General features: G+C 64.0%; 1 protein-coding gene across 1 annotated transcript; it reads left to right on the top strand.

The window, feature by feature from the left end:
- The first annotated feature begins 2978 nt into the window (after positions 1–2978).
- On the top strand, positions 2979–12242 carry LOC135893933 (uncharacterized). Its single transcript, XM_065421902.1, has 14 exons — positions 2979–3125; positions 3621–3781; positions 4002–4161; positions 5001–5171; positions 6367–6458; positions 7078–7235; positions 7719–7822; positions 8142–8366; positions 9410–9495; positions 9872–10008; positions 10522–10611; positions 11044–11252; positions 11405–11611; positions 11955–12242. The coding sequence occupies exons 1-14, from the start codon at positions 2979–2981 to the stop codon at positions 12240–12242; spliced, it is 2235 nt and encodes a 744-aa protein (XP_065277974.1).
- Positions 12243–20364: the final 8122 nt, after the last annotated feature.

Below are 20364 nucleotides of genomic sequence, written 5' to 3'. Positions count from 1 at the left end.
CTCTCCCTGGGTCTAACCCCCCCCAAACGGCCAGTGCAGCAACGATCCCGCCTTCCCGGGGAGGAGGGGCATGCTCAGGAGTTGGCGTGGGGCACTGAAATGCTAACCCCAAAATTGCCATGTGCCAGCAGCCAAAATGCCCATGCCTCCTGGCTCTCGCTGCCCATCCCAATGAGCTCTGTGTTCGTGAGCACTGGGCTGCACACATGGGTTTGTTACTGTAGGGTTGCTCACGAGCACTGGGCTGCACACATGGGTTTGTTACTGTAGGGTTGCATATGAGAATCTGAGTGCAGATGCAAATATGAATTTCCATGCATGCAAAGGTTGTGCGGGAAGATTTTGTGGGTCCATTTCAAAGGCCTCTTATCCACTCCAGGGGGTTAGTTTCCCTGCCTTGGCAGCTGCTCTCAGGGCAGCTTTTTAATTATCCATGTGGATGGGGCTGGCTTCTTCGAGGGCACCTCTGAACCTCCAGGGCCCTTGGTCATACTCAGCAGGGAGAGGTGAGAGCTGGGCGAGGGCAGGCGCTGCTGGCCAATCCAGACTATAGAAGGCCTCTCAGCTCAGTGCCTGGGGAAGGAGCTAGGCCGTGCGCACAGGGCAGTAGCTGGCCTGTGGGAAAAGCAGCCCCTTTACTGTCCCAGGTAAAAGCTGACCTGAAAAGAACCTAGCATTAAAATTAGTCTGCTAACGCTCCCTGGACTCAACCAAAGAGGTTCTCCTATTTCAATTCCATTGCAACATTAGCCAATTTGAAAAATGTTGTAGCCCATCTAGTTTGTTAGATTTCAGCTTTAAAATCTAATTGGCCCCCTGGCAAATTCATAAACTAGCCCCACATCAGCACTTAGAGCTGTGCGTTACGCTTGGCATTTCTGACCTCCTAGCGTGCTGTATTAGGACAGTGGCCTTTGCCTCGAATCCCACTATGTGCAGCAATTTCATCTCTTCCCCCCAGTGGCTGGGCGGCAGGGGGCTGTGGCGAGACAGAGGCTGAGCGAATGGGAAACTGACACAAAGTGTTCTTATGGCTGGTGGTGCCAGGGGATTCACAGGGCACAGCCTGAGCTGGAGAGGATGCTGCTCCAGAGGCAGCGTCTGCTGTTACCATCCCGTCTACACGTCAGACAGTTCACCCCCCTCCCCTGCAGCTGTGAGCACTGCCGTAGTAACATCTGGCCACCTGTCAGCACCCCGCAACCAGCTGATGTTGGATAGGAGAAGAGGGCAAATTGTAGGATACAGGCTGTAGGGTGCTGGGGAGTTCACTGGATGCCCCCCAGCTTCCATGGGCTCTGATACAAACAGCCCCCGAGCCCGGCACAGGGGACATGATAGGCCAAGGGGGCAAGTGAGCAAGGGAACCCCGCTCCCCATGGTGCCACCTGGAGGCTGAGGACCCAGGCATGCTCCCCCCGCCCCCCATCATACCAGCTGTGCCCGACCCAGCTGCTGCCAGGGGCTGCTGGAGCCTATATGTAAGTGAGCCCTGCCCTCTGCTGGCCATGCCAGTCCGGCCGGATACAGGTATCGAGATGCCCAAGGCCCGATGCCTGGTTCTCATCACCCCCGGCGCAGGCAGGATGACCCCGCTGGGCTCAGTGCACTCCCACCAGAACCAGGCCGGGGCTCCCCCGTCCAGCTGGGGTTTCCAATCCAAGTGAGAAGTGCTGCCAGGATTCCTTACGACTCTTTCCCCAACCCCCGAGCCCTGCCCTCGTCTGCCTGTGCCCTGAGAGCCGGATCCAGTGGAAGCAGCTGGCCTGGCCTCCTGGCGCTCGGCAGCAGGGATTGTGGGCACTGCACCCACAGCCCAGCCTGCTTGGGAAGGGCGCCAGGCCCCAGTAAGCGCTGACACCGCTCAGCAAGGTCTGTGCCACGGGGCGCCTGTGGCAGCAGCTGGACCCAGCCCAGAATCCAATGCAGGGGGCCAGGCCCCCCCCGGGGGCCTCCTCTCAGACCTGCCTGCAGCCAGCGCTGCTCACCCAATGCACAGTCCTGGGGCAGGATCCCACATTGCTGCGGGCAGGGGTGGGCTCTGCTGGGTCACAGAAGCTCGCCCGAGGCCTGGCCTGGATGGGGCTGGGGGCTCAGGCTGGCACCAGCATTGCGAGGGCACCGCCAGGCGCGGCCCCTGTCTCCGCCCGCCAGGCCCGGCCCTCCGGTGCGGGGGTGTCCCGGCTCCCCTCCGCGTAACGCTCCTCCCCAGCGCCGCCTCCCTCCGCCGGGCTTCCGGGAGCCCTCGTGATCCGCTCCGCAGCCACCAGCTCAGCGCAGCGCCCCGCAGCGAGCCCCGCTCGGCCGGTGACTGACCCGCGGGGCGGGGAGCTGGGCACACGCCGGGGGTCGCTGGCGGGGCCCGGAGCTGGGAGCGCCCCGTGCGCCCGGGGCGAGCGCCGGTTCGCCCGCCCCGCTGCAGCTCTTTGGGCGCCCCAGGCCTTCCCCAGTCACCCCCGTTCCAGGTCTCGGGGGCTGCTTCTAGCAGGGGTCCCCGGTCCCTGGCTGGGGGGTTCCCCGGTCCTGCCAAGCGTGGTTAATTGATGGGGCCTGGGGGCTCCGGTGCGGGCGTGGCGCGTAGCTGTGCCACCTCTGGTGCCATGGCTCTGGGGTTGTTATCACAGCCCCGACCTGGGACGCTCCCCAGCCTGGCACATGCCACACGGATCGCGGCCAGGAATTCACTCTGTTGCTGTGTGCGGGGCTGGGGGCCGGCCCCACTGGTAAACGACATGTTTGAGGCTGGAGAGTTCCGGGCGCAGCCTGTGGGAAGCCCCAGACGGTGGCCGGTGGCTGCAGGATTTATGGGGATCCCTCCGAGTGGGGAGCTTGGTCTGGGGGCGCTCAGCCTCGCTGGAGCCAGCTGCGAGTCCAGCCCCTGCCCCAGCTGTACCAGGGCCCCTGGACTGGGGCTGTAGGGTGCTATCGATGGATGTGTTCTCTCCTCAGCCGGTGCCCTGTGCTGGATCCTCAGCGCCATGTGCTGGCTCCGTGCTGCGGCCCTGCTGCTCTGGGCAGGGCTGGGCCTGGCCCAGGATTACCCATTCCGGGACCCCACCCTGCCCTGGGAGCAGCGGCTGGACGACCTCATCGGGCGGCTCACCCTGGGGGAGCTGGTGCTGCAGGTATGGAGAGGGTCTCTGTAGCCAGAACAGCAACCCCACTGACAGCTGCATCCCCGGGGGGGGGGGGGCGACAGCCTCTGCTCTCCCCATGGGGGGGGGGGCGGTGAGGCGAGGGCAGCATCCTTGGGGCCTCGGCGTCCCACTGTGGGAGTCTGGGCCTGGCAGGGCACCCTATAAAGACCCTCGGTCCGAGGGGAGGGAGCTGGGAGGGAGCCCAGTGGGGTGGGGTTTCTGAATTGGAGGGGGTGGGTCAAGCTGGGTGCCCCTGGAATCTCCCATCCCACAGATCCCCCCCCCCGCAGGTGGTGCCTCCCCAGCCCTGTCCATGTCTCCTGCTGGGACGGAGAATCAGATCTGGCATGGAAGAGCCGAGCGTGCCGGCTACCCCACCTCTCTGCAGGGCCAGGCCAGGTGAACAAGGGCAGCCCCTTGGCAGAGTGCCCAGCCTCATATGTCCCTCAGTGCCCCCCTTCACCTCTGGTGTCTGCCCAACAGATGGCGAGAGGTGGCGCTAAGTACAACGGGCCAGCGCCCCCCATTGAGCGGCTGGGGATCAAGCCCTACAACTGGAACACCGAGTGCCTGAGGGGGGATGGGGAAGCCCCCGGCTGGGCCACGGCCTTCCCCCAAGCACTGGGCTTGGCGGCCTCCTTCAGGTACTGTCTGAACAGGGGGGCTCCTGTGCTGCCATGTCTGGGCATTCCCCCAGGCCGTGCTGGGGCCTAGCCCAGCACAGGCTCTGTGCCTGGGCATGTGTCTGCCCCAGCTCTGCCCAGGGCAGGGGCAGCTGCTGTGGCACTGAGGGGACCTGTGCCATCTCTGGGCACAGCCCTGGCTCATGCCCCGATGCTTCAGCTGCTCTCCCCTCCCCCACAGCCCCGAGCTCATCCACCGCGTGGCCAATGCCACTGCCACGGAAGTGAGAGCCAAGCACAACTACTTCATGTCCACGGGCAACTACGGCGACCACACAGGCCTCAGCTGCTTCAGCCCGGTGCTGAACATCATGAGGCACCCGTTGTGGGGCAGGAACCAGGTAACAGCCGGACCGGGAGTGGGGTGGGGGAGGGGGAGCCCAGGACTGGGAGAGCAGGGGGCTGCTGGTGGGACTGAGGGGCATCAGCAGAGCTGGGATGGGAGGACTGGGATAGCAGGGGGCTGTAGGTGGGACTGAGGGGCACCGGCAGAGCTGGGGGAGCGGGAGCCCAGGGTCTGCGGGTGGGACTGAGGGGCACCGGCAGAGCTGGGGGAGGGGGAGCCCAGGGGCTGCGGGTGGGACTGAGGGGCACCGGCAGAGCTGGGGGAGGGGGAGCCCAGGGGCTGCGGGTGGGACTGAGGGGCAACGGCAGAGCTGGGGGAGGGGGAGCGCAGGGGCTGCAGGTGGGACTGAGGGGCACCGGCAGAGCTGGGGGAGGGGGAGCGCAGGGGCTGCAGGTGGGACTGAGGGGCACCGGCAGAGCGGTGTGTGCCCTGGTATTCCCTCCCAACACACCTCGCACTTTCTCCCTGCCTGAATCCAGATGTGTTAGGGCCCCTCTGGCAGACCCTGCAAGCTCCCTCCCTCTCCCCCTGTGGCTTGTGGTCCCTTGGCCTCTGTGCTGAGGCTGCCCCTATCGCCCCTTGCACTAATGTGTCTGAGATGTGGGCCCACGAGGGACTGCAGAGCCCCGCTCCTCCCCCGGGTCTCATTTCCCCAAGTCCCCAGGCGACGGCAGCTCTAGGACTGTTTGGAAGGGCAGGTGGGGAATTGGCAGCTGTCGCAGAGCAATGAGTGATGGGGCTGGGGGGAGCAGGGGTTGCATCCCCACAGCCAGCGCCCCAGCAGCGGGGGGGGAGGGGGCGGCAGCAGCAACGCGTGTATCTGTCTCTCCTCAGGAGACGTACGGCGAAGACCCGTTCCTGAGCGCAGAGCTGGCCGTGGCGTTCGTGCAGGGGCTGCAGGGCGACCACCCCCGTTACGTCAAGGCCAGTGCCGGCTGCAAACACTTCAGCGTGCACGGGGGGCCCGAGAACGTGCCCGTCTCCAGGCTCAGCTTTGATGCCAAGGTGAGTGCGACACTCCCTGGCCGTGAGGGACCCTTAGCGTGAGAGTCTGGTCTGTGCTTGCTGGGGGTCAGCTCCCCTGCTCCTCCGGCCACAAGCGCTGCCCCACAGGCCCCGCTGGCTCATTACAGGCTAGCGATAGGCCCACTCCAGCCACTGGACGCATGCAATATTCACAGGTTTGCAGCTCCCAAAGGAGCAGGCCAGTTCCACCTCCGCTCACCACCCTGCTCAGCACCCAGCGCTGAGAGCCCTGGGCAGTGAGAACAAGGGAGCGGTTATTTAACACAGCCCAGAGATTGGAGTGAGCAAGTTGAGTGATGGAAACAAACTCAAATAAACTCGTCACACACACGCTAGAGCAGGCCTGGGGTGGGGGGCAGTCTCCATCCCTGGTCAGCTTCACATCCACGTGGGAAGTTTGTCTGAAGATCTGCTCCAGGAACGATTGTAGGGCAGGTCTCTGGCCGGCGCAGTACAGGGGCCTGTCTGGATCCCAGCGCTCCCTTCTGGCCCTGGAATCTCTGGAGGTGTGAAGAACCCAGGCTTGTTGAACCAGCTACTTTTCTGCCTGATCGAGCAATGCTCACCCACCATCCTTCCAGGCTTGGCTGTGATCTTCGTTCAGGAGACAAGTCACGCTGTCAGCTTGCCTGCTAGGTGAAAGTTACGGTGTGTTTCCTTGCGGTACCTGATATACCAGACAAATCCTTTGATCTTAGTCCTAAGCAGCGCTCCCACCACGCCTGCCTGATTGTTTTTCCTGTAGGTTTTTTCTCCTGGAGATTTCACAATCCTAGCCCTGGTGCCTGGCTTGGTGTGCACATAGGCATCCATTGTAAGACCTACGATGCACAAACACATGTGACCAGACAGATAGATGAGCGTCTGTCACCCCTTGCCTGCAAGGATCCTGGCTGAGGTGTGTCACCTCCCGGTGATCTGCCTTATCTTCAGAACGTACTTTTCAGTGTAGGTACAGGACGCCTGAAATATGACCCGTACACACATTTACGACCAGTGGGAGAGACCTCACATGCCACCCTTGGGTGCATATATCTGGCCTAGGGCATCCCTGTACGATTCTGTGGTCTCTGGGTCCGGGTGAGCTCCGCCAGGGCTGATGTTGGGGGCCACGGGGTGGGGATGGGGTCTGCGCCAGGCTCGCGGCCCTGACCGAGTGCTCTGCGTCCTGCAGGTGCAAGAGCGGGACTGGAGAATGACCTTCCTGCCCCAGTTCCAGGCCTGTGTGCGCGCTGGCTCCTACAGCGTCATGTGCAGCTACAACAGGTACCGGGCGAGGCAGGCCCGCGGCCGGACAGGCACCGAGACGGGGCACGCGGCTGGGGGGCTGTGCCCGGGGCAGCGGTCTCTGCAGGCCGCTCCTTGCCCGTGCTCAGCATTAGCTTCTCCTGGAGGAGACGAGGGCTCTTCTCATACACACACCCCTCTGCCCTGGAAGGGGGCAGGTCAGCAGCCTGAACCACACCGCAGCTGTACAGCTTTCGAGCTGAGCAGGGTTGGCTCTGTTTGGGATTTGGATGGAGTCCCCAAGTGGCTCAGGAGGGGGCGCTATTCCACCCACGTCTCTGTTGAGCCAATGCCCCTGCATGCTGCTCGGGGGCGCTGTCCTCTAGAAGAGAAGTCAAACCTCGGTCCTCTCCGTCTGTCATTGCTAGTGATCTCATGGCAGTTCTGGGGCGAGTCAGGGCGGGAGCCCTGTGGCCTGGGGTTCCCAGGTGGGCAGTTACATTCTGCTGAAGTGAATCCCCCTGCAATTCCAACTGAGTGCAGCGTTCTCCTTCACTTCCTGTCCCAAACTGCCAGGCACTGTTAAAACAGCTGCCGCGCCCCGCCCCAGAGGTGGCTGCATTCGGCATTGCAATAACTGCCAGACCCAACCCGGCAGGATCAACGGCGTGCCCGCCTGCGCCAACAAGAAGCTGCTGACAGACATCCTGCGGGCAGAGTGGGGCTTCCAGGGCTACGTGGTGAGCGACGAGGGGGCCGTGGAGTTGATCATGCTGGCCCATCGCTACACACACAGCTTCCTGGAGACTGCCATCGGTGAGCCTGGACGCACACAGCCCACGGCCCAGGAGCCTGGCCCCACTTGGCCGAGAGCTGCCTGGGCTGGGAACAAGGCAGGGCCCAGCTGCTGCTGGTGCTACTAGAGCAGAACTGGCATCTGAGGGCAGGGGCACAGTCAGTGGGGGGGGGGCGCGGGGGCGGGATAAGGTGGGCACTGGTTTGATGGTCAGGACTCCTGGGTTCTATTCCCAGCTCCGCCACTGACCTGCTATGTGACCTTGGGCAAGTCACACACACGCATGTGCCTCAGTTTTCCCTCTGTACAAACCCTCCTGCTCCCCTTCCCAAGGGCCCGTGAGGCCTAGTTAACAAGGGTGCTGGAGCCTCAGTTCAAGAGCTGAGCTCATTGCCCCCAGCCTGGCAGGTGCAGAGGGTTGGGGGCCCTCGGGGGGGGGGAAGGGGGGCAGAGGCTGAGCCCGGCGGTAACGCGCTGTTTCCTGTCTCTCTGCCACGCTGCAGCCTCGGTGAACGCTGGCTGCAACCTAGAGCTGTCCTTCAGCCTGACGGAGAACGTCTTCATGAGCACCAGCGAGGCTGTGGCCAAGGGTAACATCACGCTGGAGGTGAGAAGCTCTGGGGGCAGCGTGGATGGGACACCCCCCACCGGAGCAGGGCATGGGGCCGGCAAGCTCAGCACCAGGGGCCCCGGGCCCCAGGGCATGGACTTACTTGGGCTGGGTCACCCTGCTTGGGCTGGGAGAGCGCCGGGTACCTGGGACTGGCGGGAGAGTGGATGTGGGGTGGGAGCCCGTCTCCCCCAAGTCTGAGCTTGAGCCACCCCCTGCGCCGGCATGACTGGGATGTGGGGCTGCAGCGGCCCCCCCAGATCTGAGCTCTGGCTGCCCCCTAGCCGGTGTAACGGGATCTCGCTGCCCTTTGCAGACGGTGAGGGCCCGGGTCCGGCCACTCTTCTACACACGTCTGCGGCTGGGGGAGTTTGACCCCCCTGCCATGAACCCCTACAGCGCCCTCGACCTGAGTGCTGTGCAGAGCCCCACCCACAGGAGCCTCGCCGTGGAGGCCGCCGTCAAGAGCTTTGTGCTGTTGAAGAACGAGGGGGGGACGCTGCCCCTCAGCGCCCAGGCCCTGGCCGGCAAGCGCATCGCGGTGAGTGTCCCGCTCGGGGCGGGGATGGGGGGACCCACTGGGGCCGTGGTGGCTGGGAGGCCGCGGGGGCTGGGAGGCCGCGGGGGAGCCCAGGCTGACCACCCAGCAGAGCACACAGCCCCTGGCATCCTCAGTCACTGCGTTCCCTGCCCCAGAGAACCGCGGCCGCACTGGGGCTCCCTGCCCCACACCGGACACCTCAGCTGGGGACTGCGTGACACCAGGGGCACCCTGCCACGTTGACAGACTGCCAGGGGCCCCACAGCCACACCCCCCTGGAGCAAGCTGCAGTCCCCCACCCTTCAGTACCAAAGGGTGCCCTGTGTAGACTGCGGGTCCTGGCAGGCACTGGAGCCTGGCTGATGAGAGCAAGAGGGAGCAAGGCGTGGTGGGGCCTGGGGACCCGGGGGGACACTGCACGGTGGGGGGGCACTGCACAGGGGGTTTGGGGCAGGTGCTGCTCGATGGGGGGCAGTGGGCGCTGCATGGGGGGCGGGGGCTGCTCGATGGGGGGTGGTGGGTGCTGCATGGGGGGGGTGTGCTGCTTGATGGGGGGGCAGTGGGTGCATCATGGGGGGCGGGTGCTGCTCGATGGGGATGGGGGGCGGTGGGTGCATCATGGGGGGCAGGCGCTGCTCGATGGGGGTGGTGGGCGCTGCTCGATGGGGGGCAGTGGGCGCATCATGGGGGGGGGCGGGCGCTGCTCAGTGGGACCTGGGGGCCTGGACGGAGGCTGCACAGTGAGGGGGGGCACTGCACAGGTGAGCTTGGGGCAGGCGCTGCTCGATGGGTCCCAGGGACAGCAGGCGCTGCGTGGGGCAGGGGGGAGTGCGGGAGTGGGGGCCAGCACGGCCGGCCCTCCTCCAGAGTGAGGCTCAAAGCTGCCAGGGGCTGCATTAGGCCAGCGCTTGACCCACCCAGCTCATTCCATGGCCCCCCTGGCCCTCCTCCCCCCGGCTTCTGTGCGCCGCCTGGGCCCTGGGGCTGCCAGGGTGGAGCGGGCGGCTCCTGTCCCACCCTCAGCTGTTTCCCCTCCTCTGCAGGTGGTTGGTCCCTTTGCCGACAACCCCAGGGTGCTGTTTGGGGACTACGCACCCATCCCGGACCCCCAGTACATCTACACCCCCAGGTAGGGCAAGAGCAAAACCCACCCCCCCATCGGTTACTGGGATCCCCCAACCCCGGAGCTCAGGCTGCTGCCCTGATCCATCCGTCAGCTGGGTGGGGAGGGTGCTGTGGCATTTCTCTGCTCTGTGGACTGGGCACATGGCACTGCTTGGTTCCTGGTCCGAGCCGGGCAGCTCCCAGGGCAAAGGGGCATCGGTGGGACTCCCCCATCCCCGCCTGACACCTGGTGCAGAATTGCCCATTGGTCCCACTCGGCCCTGCCGGGGAGGCGGATTCTCCGTCTGGAGGGGGGTGCCCGGGTGCCAGCACTGGAGGGGGGTGCCCGGCCCCTGGATCAGTGACGTCGCTGATGGCAGGCTGGTCCCATCCCGGTGCAGGAGGGGCCTGGAGACCCTGCCAGCCAACGTCAGCTTCGCCGCAGGCTGCAGCGAGCCCAGGTGCCAGTACTACTCGCCGGGCGAGGTGGAGGGGGCGGTCTGGGCAGCCGACGTCGTCGTGGTGTGCCTGGGCACAGGTATGGGGGGCGAGGGCAGGCGGGGGGGCAGCAGGGTCCCCGGGCAGTGATGGGTGGCCTGGTCTGGATCTGAGGGGGTGGGCTCAGCCGCTCTGGCATTTGCCTTCCTGCCCCCCCCCTCCCCCCCCAGATCCGCAAGAGGCTGTGGCAGAGCCTGGTGCGGGGGCAGGGCTGGGCCTGCGGACTCAGGGCTCAGGCTGCCGGTTGTGTGAGGGGCCTCCCACCAAGACAGCCCGTGAGTGCCCAGGGCGGGTAGGGCCCGGGGCCCCCTGCCGGGCTGCCTGCTCCCCAAAGGGTGCGGCGTGAGCTTCTCCTCAGCATGGCAACTCCCACAATTCCTCACTCCGCCAGGAGCCCTCGGCCAAGGGGACCAGGATGTTCCCCACACATCATGTCCCCGCCGGGTCGGGGGGTGGAGATGAGGCACATGCTCTGCACGGGGGGCGTGACCCAGCCCCTGGCAGCCCAGGGCGGGGGCATCACAACTGACTGGCGCTGGCTCTTCCTGCTCAGGGACTGACCTGGAGACAGAGGCGAACGACCGACGGGACTTGTCCCTGCCCGGGCACCAGCAGGAGCTGCTGCAGGACGCCGTGGCCTGGGGTGAGGTGGTTTGGGGCGCACTCACACCCAGGGGGCTGCAGGGGGTGGGAATCTGGGCACCCGTGAGGAGCTGCCAGGGGGCCGGATGTGTGGGCACAGCACCCCCTGAGGCTCAGCCCAGCCCACCCTCGGGGGGGGCCCATCTCCCCATTGCCCCTGCGCGTGGGTGGCCCTGGAGGGACTGAGCTCAGTGCCCTGCGTGTCCAGCCCAGAGACCACAGTGATGGGCTCCCATGGAAGAGCCCAGTGGGACAGAGAGTTGGGGTATTCGGAGCATCGCAGACCTCAGTTGGCCTGGTCTAGGGATGAGACCCCAGCATGCGCTGCCCCACGGGCTTCCCTGAGGTAGTGTGGGGCCCCGATGTGCTGTCGTCCCCCAAGCTGCCATGCCAAGGGGACGGGCTCTGGACTGACCTGGCCTGTCCCTTCCAGCCGTGGGGCGCCCCGTCATCCTGCTGCTGTTCAACGCGGGGCCACTGGACGTGGGCTGGGCCCAGGCCCACCACGGAGTAGGCGCCATCGTGGCGTGCTTCTTCCCAGCGCAGGCCGCGGGCATCGCCATCATCAAGGTGCTGCTGGGGGAGGAGGGGGCCAGCCCGGCAGGCAGGCTCCCGGCCACCTGGCCAGCTGGCATGGATCAGGTAAGGCCCAGGGGCACTGGTGCTGGGGGCTCGGAAATCGGAAAACCCCCAGCTCCCCCACCTATTCCTGAGGCCAGCTTGGCACCATGCCCCCCCATGCCCACATGGCACCATGGCCTGTGGTTGATATCTTCCATCCCTTGTGGCTGCAGGTGCCAGCCATGGAGAATTACACCATGGAGGGGCGCACGTACCGGTACTATGGGCCAGTGGCCCCGCTCTACCCCTTCGGCTACGGACTGTCCTACACCACCTTCCTCTACCGGGACCTGGCCTTGAGCCCCACAGCGCTGCCCCTCTGCGCCAACCTCAGCGTCTCCGTGGTGGTGGAGAACACCGGGCAGAGGGATGGTGAAGAGGTGAGAGCTCTCCCTGCCCCGGATCGGGGGGCTGTGAGGCAGGGCATGGCTTGGGGGGAATGGGATTGTCATATGGGCCCTGTGCCAGGCCAGCACTTAGCTCTGATGGCTCCTCCCGTGTGGGGCCGGGGCGGTCAGGAGAGGTGGCGCCCTGCTGACTCCTGTGGCATTGGGGTGAGGCAGTGCCATGGTTCTGCCCCAGCCAGTCTCTCAGGTTGTCTCTGAGGGGTGACGCTGCCCATGGAGAAGCAGCGCCTGGCAGGACCCCTCGGTCCCTGCTGGCCTTGCCCTGGGCGCTTGGCTCCCCATTGCTGTTCCTAGCCCACCTCTCCCCTCCCTGCAGGTGGTGCAGCTGTACCTACGTTGGGCGCAGCCCTCCGTGCCGGTGCCCCGCTGGCAGCTGGTTGGATTCCGCCGGGTGCCCGTTGCCGCAGGCCGGGCGGCGAAGCTGCTGTTCCTGGTGACCTATGTGCAGCGCGCCGTCTGGGCCGAGCAGTGGCAGCTGGAGCCGGGCGCCTTCACGCTCTTTGTGGGCGGGCAGCAGCCGGGCCAGGAGACACGTGCCAGCTCCAAGGTCCTGCGGGCGGAGTTCACTGTGACCGGCAGCACCCGACCCCTGAGCCGCTGCTAGGGACAGGGACGGTTCCTGGGGCACTGGAATGGGAACTGCGGGGGGCTAGGATGTGGCCATGTGCGTTGGGACTGGGATCTGGCCCAGCACCCAGCTGGCTGTAGCAGGAAGCGGGGGCACATGGCTGTCTCTATCAGGGTTGGGAGGGCCGGCCCAGCACCTGGCTGGCTGTATTCGGGGGCCCAGCCGGCACTTGGCTGGCTGTACTGGGGGGGTCGGCCCGGCACCTGGCTGGCTGTATTCGGGGGCCCAGCCGGCACTTGGCTGGCTGTACTGGGGGGGTCGGCCCGGCACCTGGCTGGCTGTATTCGGGGGCCCGGACGGCACTTGGCTGGCTGTATTCGGGGGCCTGGCCGGCACTTGGCTGCTGTACTGCGGGGGTCGGCCCGGCACCTGGCTGGCTGTATTCGGGGCCCGGCCGGCGCTTGGCTGGCTCTACTGGGGACAATGGGAGCTCATTCACTTGATGCACAATAAACTTTGCCCAGCGTTGACCCCTATGGAAGCTGCAGCTGGAAATGGGGGTGCTGAGGGACTGGGCTCCCCCATCTTTCTCTGCCAGCCCCTGCCTGGGCCTGGCAGCGCTGTTCCCCGCCTGCAGCCATGCACTGCAGGCCAGCAGGGGGCGCTGGAGCCATGGCACAGGTTGGAGGGGGTCCTGGCGGGATTGCATGGACCATGTGGCCGCACACTCCGGTGAGCACTGAGTCCACCTGGGTGCTGGTTGAACCCCTGCTATGTAGGAGCCCCCCCCCCAATCAGAGGGGTGCTTCTCAGATAGGCCCCTTCCCCCTGACCTGACCCCCCAGCAACAGCACTCCCAAGGGGGCCACGGCTCCCCCACTGTGCCCAGGCGACAGGAGCGGCACAAAGCTCCTGGCACCGGGATGGGACGTGCTGACCTGCCCTGCCCCCAGGCACCCTCCTCCCAGCTGTCATGCCCCCCTTTCTCCGCTGGGTGGCGCCCCCCTTCCTTACAGCCCAGCCAGGCTCTGGCCAAGTGCAGGGAGGGGCTGGGAACGGAGGCTCGCCCCTGCCAGGGGCATTGCTCCGTCTGGGCTGGTCTCTCCAGCGCCCGTCCCCATGGGCTCTGCCCGGATCGCTGAGCTCTCGCAGCACCAGCGACCCCCAGATTCCACCACAGACAGGGCAGCCCAGGCAGAGAGAGTGACTCACCGATGGGCACACAGCCAGGCCAGTGAGCGACCCTGCTGTGGGTGCTGCCCTGGGGCAGGAGCTTGGCCGAGCGGGCAGCCCTGCCACCTCCCGGCCCAATGGCTATGGGTCGGCCATGTCCCAGGGCCCTGCTGCCGCAGGTGCCACCTGGTCAGGAGAGACCTGGAGCCCAGCTCCCTCCTCCCCAGCCTGGCACAGCAGGGGATGATCCCAGCCCACATCCCCTCCCCTCCGGCAGGCTGCAGGGGCCAAGCTGGCTGGCTGAATAGAGGTGGGAGGTCCCTGGCACTGGCAGGCTCACTGGCCCCACCAGCGTGGGGGCTGGCTGGCTCAGGGACGGGGCAAGGAGCTGTTCCTGCCTGGGCAAGCCCTGCAGGCCAGCGCAGGGCAGGGGGAACCAAGGGCTGGCAGCGTGTGAAATGAGTTACCAAGCTTAGTCCGGCGCCAGGGGACAGGGATGGACACGGGAGCCGTGCTGGGGGGAGGGGGACAGTGCAGGGGGAGGATGGGAGGATGTGGGGGCAGAGGGGTGGATGTGTGGGGGGAGGGGGATGACAAATCCTGCTGGCTCTCCCCCTTCCGCCTGGCAGCATGCCCCCCCCCACACACACACAATGGGCAGGAAGGGACGGGGAGTCCCACAGCTGCCTGAGGTCAGCAAGCCCCAACAGGAAGGGGCGGCCCTGGGAATAGAGCAGGCAGTGGAAAGGGCCCAGGCCGGAACTCAGTCGCTGGCCATGTGCACCTCCCCAGAGCTGGGGGGCACTGGGAGCCGGGAGTGCCACACCAGGGTAGGGCTGCCCTCAGGGCACGGCAGGGATGGATGGGGCTGGCTGTGTGGTCACCTAGGCTGGCACGCCCGTCCCTGCGACATACGTGTGCACCCAGGCACACGCCGTGCACACACGGCCCGCCCTAGCCCTGCCCTCCTTTGATTTCTGTATGATAGCAGGGGTGGGGCTGGGTACTGGGTGGGGAGAGACCATTTGGGGCATGGCACGGGGGGGCAGTTTGGCCCCTGGCATGGGGGGGAACAATTCTTAGCCCTGGCACCCGGTGTGGGCCTTTCCCAGCCCCGCTGCCTTCACGGCTGCTCTCTCTGTGGCTCTGTACGTTACTGAGGCGGCGTCTGAGTGGGGTCTGGGCTGAGCCAGAGGGAGTCAGACCCCGGCTCACGCCAGCCTCAGTCCTGTCTGCAGGGGAAGGATGGCACAGGGCCCTGGTTGTGCCTGGGGTGCCGGGGGGCTGGAGCGAGCATGGACCCAACTCCGCCTTCCACGCAGCGGGGCAACGAAAGGGACCCGGCAGGGCCCTTGCCAAGGGCTTGGGCCTGCCCGGGGTGGGCTCTGTGCCCAGAGCCAATGCTGCTGGCAGGGCCGGCTGGACAATGCCATGGTGGCACCAACAGGGGCAAAGCTCTGTGCTCCTGCATCCCAGGTGGTGCAGCCCCCTTCCTGGCAGGAGCAGCTGGGGCCAGGCGGTGGCCAGCTCCATGGATGCCCCCCTCCCCTCTGTGCCAGGCTGTGTGTGGGGACAGGTCAGGTTACACTGGCCTCTGCCCCCTGCCACAGGGACTTTCCCAAGGGTGAGGGCTGCAGACCCCCGTGCGTCGGGGCATGTGGCTGATCTGCCAAACGGCTCAGGGCTGGGGCTTGTGGGCAGAGAAGGGTGAGGACGGGGCTCCTTGCCCAGCTCTCCCCAGACTCGGGGGCCGGGTCCCCACAGGGCTGTACGGTGCCACGCAGGGATCGGCGGCACTGGGGGCCACGGGGTGGAGGCAGATGCTGCGCCTGGGATGGAGCTGGCACTTTCCATCTGAGAAGTCCAGGGTGCTGCCCAGCTCTCTCTGAGCTGTGAAAGGCTGCTGAGAGATCCTTTATCTCCCCACGGAAGTGCAGCTGCCTCTGGGGTGTGCCGTGGAAGTTGCTTAATGGCACACAGCAAATGCTGCCCAGCCAGTTAGGGCGGGGAGCGACGCTTGGCGCTGGATCCCATGGGAGGGCTCTCGGGGTTTGGGCTGGCAGAGCAGAGTGAGCGGAGTGGAGTTTGGGTGGGACACCTGGTGGGCAACCAGAACCCTACCGAAAGGGCCCTGGGCTCTGTGCTGGCTGGACAGACGGCCCCGGGGTGTTCTGGGTTGAAGGCTGGGGCAGTCTGGCCCTGCAGCCCAAACCTGCCCTCGCTCCAGAGAAACCAGTCAGCCAGGTGGCCTTGAGCCCCACTCTGCCCGGGCTTCTGAGTGCAGTCGGCCACAGAGCTGCCCCTCCTCCAGGGTGATGGGAAATGGGGTGTGTGCATGGCTGTGACCAGTTGTTTGTGTGACTAGCACTGGGTGTGTGGATGAATGTGTATGCACGTGGGTGCACAAGGGTGTCGGAGGGTCTGTCTCTGGGGGAGGTTGTGCGTCTGTGTGTCACTGCCGCCAGCATCTGTGCCGCCAGCAAACTGAAAATAAGCCCTGGCGTTTCCTGCTGCTGCCTTTGGCTCTAGGGAGTCATACAAGCTGCCTGCCTGCGGGGGTGCCAGGTACGAGGGTGCCCTGGGAGCCAGACGGGCACCGTGGGCCCGAGAAGCAGGTAGAGCCATAGGACAAAGCCGAGTTCTGAGCCAGGGTCCTGCCATGCCAGCTGCAGAGCGGTACTCGGGTACTGTCCCCCCCACACCCAGCACTGGGCCAGAAACACTGGCTCTGGGTACCCTGGCACTGGTGGCAGGGTGAGAGCCCAGCCTGAGCGGAATGTGCTGGGAATTCACGCTGGGCCATGGACTCCAGGTGGGCGAGGGCAGGGCAGAGTCACCGGCCCTGCTGCAGATGCCCATGCCCAAGGGATGCACTGTCCTTGCCGCGCAGGGAGCTGCTCCCCCAGGCGGTGGACAAGGGGTGTCAGGCAGGAGGCCAGTAACGATTGCAGGGTCTGGTGACAAGGAGTAGGGAGCGTGCCAGGCTGGATCGGGGCCAAGCAGTCACCAGGGCCTGCTCTGGGATCCCTCCAGCCCAACTCCAGGCCCTGACGGGCAGGATCCCCTCCCGCGGCCCTAGAGAAGCCCAGGAGTGCTGTGGAGCATTCGGCTGGCAATGGCCCAGAGGGAGCGGGTGCCCTTCTCAGGGCAGGGCCGCTGGAGGGGAGAGAGAGCCCAGCTAAGTGGGCACGGAGGGCGAGAGCTGAGGGAGAAGCTGGCGGAGCTAATGCCGTTGCTGTAAGCTTTGCCCAGCAAGGCTGGCACACTGGCTTCCCGCACAGGCCAGGATGAGATCACACCGTGATGCTAATGACAGGTACCGCCCAGCGTCATCACAGAGCTGGGTGTGTGGCCACGCCGGGGCGGGGTAGGAGCGGCCGGCTGGTTCCTTTGTCCCCCACACTCACGGTGAAACTCACACGCCAGGAGTGACTCGGCCTCTATCTATCCCCATCCACCCCTCTATCTATCCCCATCCACCCCATCTATCTGTTTATCTATCCCCATCCACCCCCCATCTATCTATCTATCCATCTATCTATCCACATACACACCCCATCCCCATCCACCCCTCTATCTATCTATCCCCATCCACCCCCTCTATCGATTTATCTATCCCCATCCACCCCATCTATTTATCTATCTATCCCCATCTACTCCTCTATCTATCTCCATCCACCCCCATCTATCTATCCCCATCCACCCCATCTATCTGTTTATCTATCCCCATCCACCCCCCATCTATCTATCTATCCATCTATCTATCCACATACACACCCCATCCACCCCCTCTATCGATTTATCTATCCCCATCCACCCCATCTATTTATCTATCTATCCCCATCTACTCCTCTATCTATCTCCATCCACCCCCATCTATCTATCCCCATCCACCCCATCTATCTGTTTATCTATCCCCATCCACCCCCCATCTATCTATCTATCCATCTATCTATCCATATACACACCCCATCCCCATCCACCCCTCTATCTATCTATCCCCATCCACCCCATCTATTTATCTATCTATCCCCATCTACTCCTCTATCTATCTCCATCCACCCCATCTATCTATCCCCATCTACCCCTCTATCTATCTCCATCCACCCCCTATCTATCTATCCCCATCTACCCCTCTATCTATCTCCATCCACCCCATCTATCTCCATCCACCCCCTATCTATCTATCCCCATCTACCCCTCTCTATCTCCATCCACCGCCATCTATCTATCCCCATCTACCCCTCTATCTATCTCCATCCACCCCCTATCTATCTATCCCCATCTACCCCTCTCTATCTCCATCCACCCCCTATCTATCTATCCCCATCTACCCCTCTATCTATCTCCATCCACCCCCTATCTATCTATCCCCATCTACCCCTCTATCTATCTCCATCCACCCCCTATCTATCTAACCCCATCTACCCCTCTATCTATCTCCATCCACCCCCTATCTATCTATCCCCATCTACCCCTCTATCTATCTCCATCCACCCCCTATCTATCTATCCCCATCCACCCCATCTATCTATCCCCATCCACCCCTCTATCTATTTATCTATCCCCATCCACCCCGCTATCTATATATCCCCATCCACCTCCCTCCCTCCCTATCTATCTATCTATCTATCTATCTATCTATCTATCTATCTATCCCCCAGCTCAGGGCTGAAAGGGACAGTGATAGCTGTGATGAATGGGCTGGGCCCCTCAGGTCTGTGCCCAGCGTATGTTCAGCTGAAATCACAGCCTCCAGTGGCAGTAACTTACCATGAGCTAGAAGGGGGGAACCACAGGCTGAGGGGGAATTGGAGTCAAAGAGGACAGAGCCCTGTGTATGGGGGAGAGGTACCGTACCCTGGGTAGCAGGCCAGCAAGCCTGAGACTGTGAGCAAGGAGCCCCCAGTTTCAAGAAGAGGTGGCTTTGCTGTGCAATAAAGCCAGGACGGAGCTATATATTTGTCAGCAGCTCTGGGAGGGAGCTGTATGTGTGTCAGTGGCTCTAGGATGGAGCTGTGTGTGTGTCAGTGGCTCTGGGATGGACCTGTGTGCGTGTCAGTGGCTCTGGGATGGAGCTGTGTGCGTGTCAGTGGCTCTGGGATGGAGCTGTGTGCGTGTCAGTGGCTCTGGGATGGAGCTGTGTGCGTGTCAGTGGCTCTGGGATGGAGCTGTGTGTGTGTCAGTGGCTCTGGGATGGAGCTGTGTGCGTGTCAGTGGCTCTGCTGGGTGTTGGCTACAAGAGGAGAGTGACCAGCAGCCCCTGGGCACTGGCAGGCCGAGGGGAAAGAGCCCTAGTGTGTACTTTGCTCGATGATCTCAGCACCGCCTGATGTTTGCCCCGACCTCCTCCCTGTTTGTCTTTGGCTCAGAGCGCAAGGCCGGGGACCCGTCCCGACACAGCCAACGTGCCCAGCTCATCAGCCGGCTCTAGACTTTGCTCCAACACTGCTGATGAGACAGCGCAGCCACAGAGGCAGACTCGTGGGGGTGTGGGCAGTGGGGTCGTTCCTGAGGCAGCTGCGGCGAGGCTGTGAGCCACTCCCCCTGATTGCTGAGGGCTAGAGAGGGGAACAGGCTCTTTGCCCCTGCACTCCCTCCAGCCCAGGCTCTGGCATGCCCAGCTCCGGGGCTTTCAGGAGTGCATCGGCAGGAGGCGACTAGGAAAGAGCAATGCTCCGTCTGAATAGAGCCCCGAACGCATCGGCCCTCCCTGAGAGCGTCCCCTGCTCCCGCTGGCACGCACAGATTGAGTGAGCAAGGACCGCCAGGCTCGGCCCAAAGCCACAATTCAGCGGCATGGGCAGGCGCAGCCTGGGCTGGCAGCTCGAGCCACCTTGCGCCTGATCTGTACCCCGAATCCATCCCAGTTTGGTGCCTGACCCATGGCAGAGCTCCGCCCACACAGCTCCTGCAGCGGCCTTGCTGGCACGGCACTGGGCCCATTCACAGCAGAGACCCACGGGTCACCCCATCTGCACACGCTCTCACTGGCTGGCTGGCACCCTGAGGCAATGGGCACCTAGCAACCACTAATTAACAGTAGGTGCTGAGCACCTGTGCACACCGCAGCTCCAGCAGACTGCAGCATTCCAGGGGCCCGGAGTGGGAGCAGCGATCCATGTGCAAAGTTGCCTCTGGGATCATAGTCCCATCTTCCCCACTCAGATCCCACTGGGAAAAGGGGGGGGGACTTTGCCTGTAACCCCCGCACATACCCCCGCCCAGAGGCAGCCGCCTCCCAGGGCTGAAGGTAGAGCTGCCTTGTGGTTGGGCTCTGCACTCGGTGCAGAGGAGAATGAGGAACACGCTGTCTCTGCCTCGAGGACTAGGGGCTCTCTATCGGGCCAGCTTAGCACGTGCAGACACAATCATAATTAACTCATAGATTTTTCCATAAGGATTGGGAGGCTGGTTGCTCCCAGTATCCACGGGAACCAGCAAAAAGCAAGCGATACAGCAGTGACTCAATCTGCAGAGGAGCGATCAATACATACTGAGGTTATTATACAAGCGTATTGACCGTCCCGGGGTCGCGGAGGGCTCTGCACATTTGCTCCTCTTCGCTCTTGCTCCGTCTACATTGTAGTTTTCCACTTGGGCGTTCTCAGAATGACGGTTCCCAGAGTAACCAGAATCCCACTTTTCTGGGGACTGGTGCTCCAGAGACCCACAGGCCAGTGGGACAGAGGGCGGTGCAGGAGAGGGGCAGCTTGGGGAACATGATTCTTTGTGTTACGTTGCCATCCAGTCAGGAACGCTGCCTCTTCCCAGGAACAGGGCAAGAAATAACAGTTTAGTGCGTCCCAAAACACCGTCTGGCGAGGAAGGCAGGAGTGCGGGTCCTGTGGCAGATCACACACGGACTGCCAAGACAGAGAGCCCCAGGCTGCCTCATGCACAGGGAAGGGGACCTGGCTCACCTCACATTGTCTCTGGGGAAAGGAAGAGGTGATGACTGGGGGAGCTGCGTGTATGAATTCTC

The sequence above is a fragment of the Emys orbicularis genome, chromosome 23 (assembly GCF_028017835.1).
Source record: "Emys orbicularis isolate rEmyOrb1 chromosome 23, rEmyOrb1.hap1, whole genome shotgun sequence".
Classification (NCBI taxonomy): Eukaryota; Metazoa; Chordata; order Testudines; family Emydidae; genus Emys; species Emys orbicularis.
Note: the sequence above shows the minus strand (reverse complement) of the source record. Positions and strands in the feature narration are given on the sequence as shown.